Source organism: Elephantulus edwardii, unplaced genomic scaffold (assembly GCF_000299155.1).
Source record: "Elephantulus edwardii isolate Elephantulus edwardi_28Jun2011 unplaced genomic scaffold, EleEdw1.0 scaffold00015, whole genome shotgun sequence".
Lineage (NCBI taxonomy): Eukaryota > Metazoa > Chordata > Mammalia > Macroscelidea > Macroscelididae > Elephantulus > Elephantulus edwardii.
In genome coordinates this window covers 7,856,872-7,864,081 of record NW_006399765.1, presented here as the reverse complement: position 1 = coordinate 7,864,081, position 7,210 = coordinate 7,856,872, and the positions used below count along the sequence as shown (strand labels likewise).

General features: G+C 39.9%; 1 protein-coding gene across 2 annotated transcripts in view; it reads left to right on the top strand.

The window, feature by feature from the left end:
* Positions 1 to 2,998: 2,998 nt before the first annotated feature.
* Positions 2,999 to 7,210, top strand: part of GSS (glutathione synthetase) — a 25,504-nt gene continuing 21,292 nt past the window's right edge. The window contains exon 1 of one of the 2 annotated variants that reach the window (XM_006881466.1): positions 2,999 to 3,136. Coding sequence is in view for 1 of the 2 variants with exons in the window: in XM_006881465.1 (XP_006881527.1) it covers positions 3,005 to 3,136 (132 nt within the window). In the remaining variant the exon portion in view is untranslated. The remainder of the gene's footprint in view (positions 3,137 to 7,210) is intronic. The other variant, XM_006881465.1, reaches the window with a different exon arrangement.

The window sequence follows — 7,210 nt, the reverse complement described above, 5'->3', positions numbered from 1 at the left end:
GTAAAATTAAGAAAAGAGAGAGAGAGAGAATTGCTTATGTACAGAGCTCTGAACAGTACTGGACAAGTTTACACAGATAATTTTTTTTTTTTCATTTTCTCCACACAGCAACCTAATTTATAAGGGAAGTAATGATGTGGGAGATGCAAGCCTAGATGTGTCTGATTCTAGAACCTCCTATATTGACTGCCTTCATCTGCCTCCCATCCACCATGGATATTGTTAAGATCCTTTTGAGAGCATGTATGTGTTCTTTCAAAGCATGTGCTGAGGCCTGCAAACTCTCACAACTGGTGTGTCTCCAGTTAGGAACCATGGTGGCGTGATGAGTAAACTCTTGACTGCTAACTGAAAGATCAGCAGTCAAGTCAAAACCACCAGCTACTCTATAGGAGAAAGACAGTCTGCTTCTGTAAATATTTACAGCCATGGAAACTACAGGGCAGCCCTGTCTTGTCCTATAGGATCACCAGAATCTGAATCGACTCAGTGGCGGTTGAGTTTTGGTTAGATTTACAGAACAGAGCTGGACAGAACAAAGGTTACCTACCTCTCTTTGTGGAGATCACTGGTATTTCCTGAGCTAAGAAGTCAAGTTCTATTCCTAAATTCAGAAAAACATTACTGTTATTAGGTACCACCAAGTAGAAACTGACTCAAATAAGTTTTCAGAGGCAGTAAATTGCATGAAAATAGATTGCCTGTCTTATCCCTGAGAGCAAGTGGTGGGTTCTAATCACATGATTTTGGGTTGGCAGTGCAACTCCTTTCTTGCCTTTAAGCCATCAGAGGTTCCCAAATAACACTAGGGCAGAACAAATTTAATGGCTGACATTTCTTATTTATTTTTTAATCTAAATAATTTTAAAACCTCTGGGGACTGCTGCAAATTGTGTGCCATCAACACTACGTAGCATGCAGGATTTTTGAAAATTACCACATAACTTGGGAGGGACTGGAGAGTATTATGCTGAGTGAACTAACTCAGTCCCATAAGGACAAATACTGTAAAAGACCATCAACTAGTAAAACATATATGAAGATCCAAGGGGGGAGGGTAGGAGCAGAGGGCTGAGGTTGGGCAGGGGTAATTATAGAGTCACACAATTTGATGGATAGAGGGAGATGTAGGTAAAGAAAATGGGAAAGATCCTGTGTGGAAAGAATTAATACAAACTCTGTAAGTAAACCAGTATAAAATAAAAATTTTATTTTTTAAGAAAAATTGTGTGCCCACTTCACCAAAGAAGACATTCAGATGGCAAACAAACACATGAAGAAATGTTCAAAATCCCTAGCTCTAAGAGAGATGCAAATCAAAACAACTATGAAATACCATCTCACCCCAGTAAGAATAGCAAAATTTAACAGAACAGCAAACAACAAATGCTAGTGAGGTTGTGGAGAAACTTGAACCCTTATTCACTGTTGGTGGAAAATACTATGCTGCATTGCAAAACAAGGAACTCATGAAACATTATACAAAATGGGTGACCCTGGAGGACATTAGGCTGAGTGAAGTATCTCAGTCACCAAAGGACAAATACTGCATAGTGCCAGTGTTGTAAAACAGGACTGACATCGGGGTTGGAGGGAGACTGAGAAAGATGGGATAAATAATATATACTGCATTGAAACAGGTGAGGGAGAGAACTGTTTAAAAGGGATATATGATTAGGTATTATTGTCATGACAGGAGTCCAGAATGAAAGCTGTATAGTGGGGTGGACTTGGGGGAAGGGATTGTATAACAATGAAATAATTTTTATTTGACTTTTCAGAGAAGAGCAAACAGGGGGAGGGATGGGCAGGGAGAAAAGTCCAACAATGAATGAATGGAAATCCAAAGTCTCTGTAAACTTACATTAAAATTAATAATTAAAAAAATAAATTATTTTAAAAAATATAAAATTTTTAAAAAATTTTATGCCATCAGGGTGTGAGCTGGTACACTTATATACATCTCTGGACTGCCATTCAGACTCCTTTATGTTTGACATTTGAATTTCTGATATTCTGTTTTTCTAATGTGATTTTCAAATCTGTTTTCTTTCTTTTGGTTCTATGAAGATGTTCATACAAAACAAAAAAGTCATAATTTTCTGCTACAAAGTTTGATTTTGTCAGGATGAAGGAGTTTACATATCAGCGCCTCATGGTATTTCACATGGTATTCCATACATTTCACCTATGAAATTTTAGATTCACTAGTATAGATCATTGGAGCTGAGAGGAAAGTTAATATTCTGTTGCAGTGGTTTCCATCCTGAGAAAACTTGCTAAAAATTCAGATCTTAGCTTCCTTGGCCCCAGGACTCTGGAATCAGATCTTCCAGGATGAAGCCCAGGACCTAAGAATGCTCAGCCAGGTTTAAAAACCATTGATCCCACTTGTTTCACAAACAGTGTATCTTCCATTATAGGAGGGAAGGGAGTGTGCCCCAATCACATGTGGCATTAGTGCCACTTTCTCTAATGAAGAACATTAGTCTGAGAGTCCAGAGACCTGGGTTCAAGCCCAACCTTTACTGGTCATTACTTTGGGCATGTCTTTCACCTCTCTGAGCCTTCACTTCCCTGCTTTGAAAGTAAGAATAATGTCGTTGGTATGTTAGAAGTCATAAAGAGTGGCAAAGGAAATGCTTTATTTGTCATGTGGTCTGTTTTGTGCGCTTGGGAGTTCTTAAGAGCTAGGAGCAGCCAATGTTCACTTCTCTGTACCACCTTTTATGTTATCCCCTGTAACAGAGGCCAGTGTCCCACTGTGTTGAGAGTGGCCCCTAAAACCCAGAATGCAACCTACTGCCATCAAATTGAGACTCTCTCCCTTATAGGACAGAGTAGTACTTCGCCATAGCCTTCCAAGACTGTAATCTTTACAGAAATGGTCACATCTTTCTCCCATGGAGCAGCTGTTGAGTTACAGCCACTAGCCAATGTCAGGGCTTCCTGGGTCCCAGGCCATCTTCCCCTTATCACTCCTCTTTTACTTTGGCAGGTTGGAATGGCCACCATCGGTTGGGGGAGCTTCTTGCAGGATGAGCGGCAGTTAGAGGAGCTGGCACGTCAGGCCGTGGACCGGGCCCTGGCTGAGGGAGTTCTGCTGAGGACAGCACAGGAGCCCAGCTCTTCGGATGTAAGTCTCTTCCTCATATCAGCCACCCTGCTCTGGATCCCAATGCTAGCTCTTTGACTATTTCCATGCTGAGAGCAGCACCTTAAAGACAGGGAGCCCATTTATTTTGTGGGGTTTGGGGTCTTTTTTTTTTTCTATAATGAAAAGTGATCTCTAGAAGTATGCTAAGTACAAAACAATATGCTGGGGTCATCAAATGAGAACCTGGGGTTTGAAGGCAAACCTTCTCAGCTGTCATTTCTTATTACCCAGCTTACTGGGTAGAATTAGAAGAGCTAGTTCTTGGAAAGCACTTTGCCTGAGTCCCATTGCTATTGCATTGCCTCCAACTTATTAGTGACCTTCTGGTGGCTCAGTCCGTAGGGAGTTGCACTGCTCTCCCATAGGCAACATCTCTCTTACCAGATTCGAATCCACCACCTGCCCTGAGGGAGAAAGATGGACAGTCTCCATCCATGTGATTTACAGCCTCTGAAAACCCACTGGAGGGTCAGTTTGAGTCAGTTCTGACTTGATGGCAAATAAGTAAGAAAGATCCTTTAAAAAAAAATCTATATTTTTCTGACTAAGGTATTTTCATGATTTAAAATTCAAAGGGTAAAGGACTTTAAAAGTAAAATGACTCTCCTTTCCACATGATCTTGCCAGTTACTTTTCCTGCCCTGATGGCAATCTGTGTTTTAGCTTTGTGAGTGTCCTTTCAGACGGTTCATTCATAACAAATAAATGTGTATAATTCTTTCTTCAAAGAAGAAAAATATGTATAAATGCCATTTTACCCAAGGATGCTAGATTGCCGACATTCTGCTGAGTGAAAGAAGTAAATCTCAGAAAGACAAATGATAAATGACTTCATATATAGAGTGTGTGTGTGTGTGTGTGTGTGTGTGTGTGTGTTTGTTTATACATATGTGTGTGGCTCTCTGGTGGCCTAATGGTAAAGAGTTACACTGCTAACCCTAAGGTATGTGACTCGAATCCACCAGCTGCTCCACAGGAAAAAGGTAGATAATCTCTTACATAATTTACAGAGTCTTAAAACCCACTGGAGGGTCAGCTATAGTTGGTTCTGACTCAACAGCAATGAATAATAACAGTGAACAATGTATAGAGTCCAAAATTTATCCGTGGTTAACCAGGGGCAAAAGGAAGGAGAAAGAGGAATTGTTGAGTACTGAGTTTTGATTTATAGGGATGGAGACCACTGACAAAGGATAAGGTTACACAGGCAATTCTTTGAAGTGCTGTCAATAAGTGGTACACCTGTTATGCATTGGCAAAAGCTGTGTGATAAATATATATATATAATTGAGAAGACTTAAAAAAAGAGAGAGTAGCTGCTTAGACTCCTTGTGTTCCAGCCAAACACCTCATGGGATTTGGGTCTTTAGTTTAACTGGGATAGCATATGAAACCATGACCCTAAACCTTTATATTAAACTGAAAAGTGGAACAAACCTCTTAAAAAGCTGGAAGGTAGAAGAGTAGCATTAAACACATTATAGACCTATTAACAGGGATGCCCTATGAAACCATGACCTTAAACCTCTAACTGACCTAATAATGTGTTTTGTGTTACTGTTCAGCCTTCTAGTTTGTTGCATAATTTGTGAAATCTCAAAAGCTTACACATAGCCATCCAAGGTGTAACAAATTAGTCTTCATTTGTCTGGAGCAACAGAGGAAGAATAATCAGAAATAGGAGGAAATGGAATAAATGGAGGAAGTGGATGGTGCCTGGCTACTAGTACTGAGCATTTTGATCAAAGATTTCATTGAAGAATCTATGAAATTCTTTTGAGGGACAAAAATACAGAACAGAATATCAAATCCTCGTGGAGTCTAGACTTTCTGGAGTCATGGAGCCTTAGTGATTCCCAAAGCTATTTTCCAGAGGTAATCTTAAAACCTTAAACCAAAAGTATACCTTGAAATCATCTTAAAATCAAACAATACTGTTGTTGCTGTTAAGTGTCATTAAGAGTTGAATGCTTCTAACAGCAGTTCTATGAACAACAGTATGAATGTTATCCTATTCTGTGCCATCCTCTTAACTAAATACACAAGAGCCCATTGTTGAGGGTCTTCCTCTCTTCCGCTGACCCTCTACCTTTCAAGCATGATGACACTTTCCACAGAATAGCTTCTCCTAGCAACATGCCCAAAGTATGTTGGAGACAAAAGCATTGTCATCTTTGCCTCCAAGGAGCAGTCTGGCTGCACTTTCTCCAAGACCTACCTATTTGTTCATTTTGCAGCCCATGGGCTATTCAGTGCTCTTCTCTAACACTAGGCTCAAAGACATCAATTCTTCTGTCATCCTTATTAATTTTCCAGCTTTCAGAGGCATAGCAAGCAATTGAGAAGACCATGTCCTGGATGGGGTGCACCTCATTCTCTAGACTGACCTCATTGCTCTTTAACACTCTGGAGAGGTTCCTGACAACAGTCTTTCCCAAAGCAACTCATCTTTTAATTTCCCCACTACTGGTGCCAAGAGTGCTGATTATGAATCCAAGCGAGATGAAATGATTAACAACTTCATCTTTTCTCCATCTATCGTGATACTGCCAGTTGGCCTGGTGATGAGGATCACAATTAGATACCGTCAGTTCTGTGAGGAAGCATTGACATCCTGCTACAATATTGTTGTTGTTATTAGATGCCTCCAAGCTAAGTACAACTCATAGTGACCCTGTGAACAACAGACCTGAACCGTATCCACCCTCTACCATCCTCATCATCTCTGACATATTTGAGCCCATTGATGCAGTCACTGTATCAATCCATCTCGTCAGAGATCTTTCTTTCACTAACCCTTCACCTTTCCAAACATGATGTCCTTCTCCAAGGAATAGCCTCTCCTAGCAACATGCCTAAAGTTTATGAGACAAAGCTTTGTCATCCTCGCCTCCAAGGAGCATTCTGGCTGTACTTCTTCCAAGAAATACCTGTTTGTTCTTTTGGAAACCTGTGAGTTTCAGTACTCTTCTCCAACACCACAGCTCAAAGGCATGAGTTATCCTTTTTATTAATTTCCCAGCTTTCAGATGCATAGCAAGTGTTTGAAAAGACCATGACCTGGATCAGGCGCACCATGGTCTTCAAACTGTCTTAACTATCATTTATTATGTTCAAAGCACTATTCTAAACACTTTGGATATGTTAAATCATTTAATCCTCACCCCAACAGAGATTCAGCCCAGATAAAATAAATTCTTAAGGTTGCTTAAATGGAAAAATTGATGGAGTCAGAATTTAAAATCAAGACCTCTGGCTCCTGAGTTCACACTCTGAACTGCTATGCTTTGCTGTCACTCCTAGGATACCTGGAATGAGCAGTTGACTATGATTAGAGTATTGAGATGAGGACTGATATTTGAACAAGCCTTTAAAAGACAAAGAAGGAAGGAATAGCTTGAGGATGTCCAGAAGTAGGAAATAGCAAAAAAATACCAAATAATGTAGCTGAAACATATGCAAAGTAAGTGGATAGCAAAGAGGCAGATCAAAGACAATCAAGAGGAGGGGATATGAGGTAGAAGAGGAGGAAACTTTACCCTCTTGTCATTGCCACTGCGCTAGGGAAAAGGCTGAAACACACAGTCCCCTCATTTCAGCCTTTACCCTAGGAACAGTGAAGTGCAGTTGTATGAACTCTATTCTGTTGATTCCCCATTGAAATAGACAAAATTGGGAGTGGCAATGACAGAGGCAGAGTAGCAGGAAAACTCTTTGGAAGTTTTTCAGGCCAGATGCATCTTGTTAGAAGAAGCAGATCTTGTAATATTAAAGCCAGGGAAACGCCCCTGTAGTCATCCCACATAAGCCAAGGTATTAGTCACTTCTGGCATAATCTACAAGAAGTCTAACTCACAGCGACTGCAGACTGAATAAAATGGGTTTTCCCAAACACCCTTCTTCAGTTTTGTCTTAAATGCTAAGGATTTTAAAACAATTTAAAAAGTTAAGGAGGACAATTTGGGATTTAGCTACCAAAATTTTATATTTTTAACTCTAGTTACTTGTCATTTCTTTTTTTTTTAAATAGAGTTTGTTTATTTTTCATTTCAA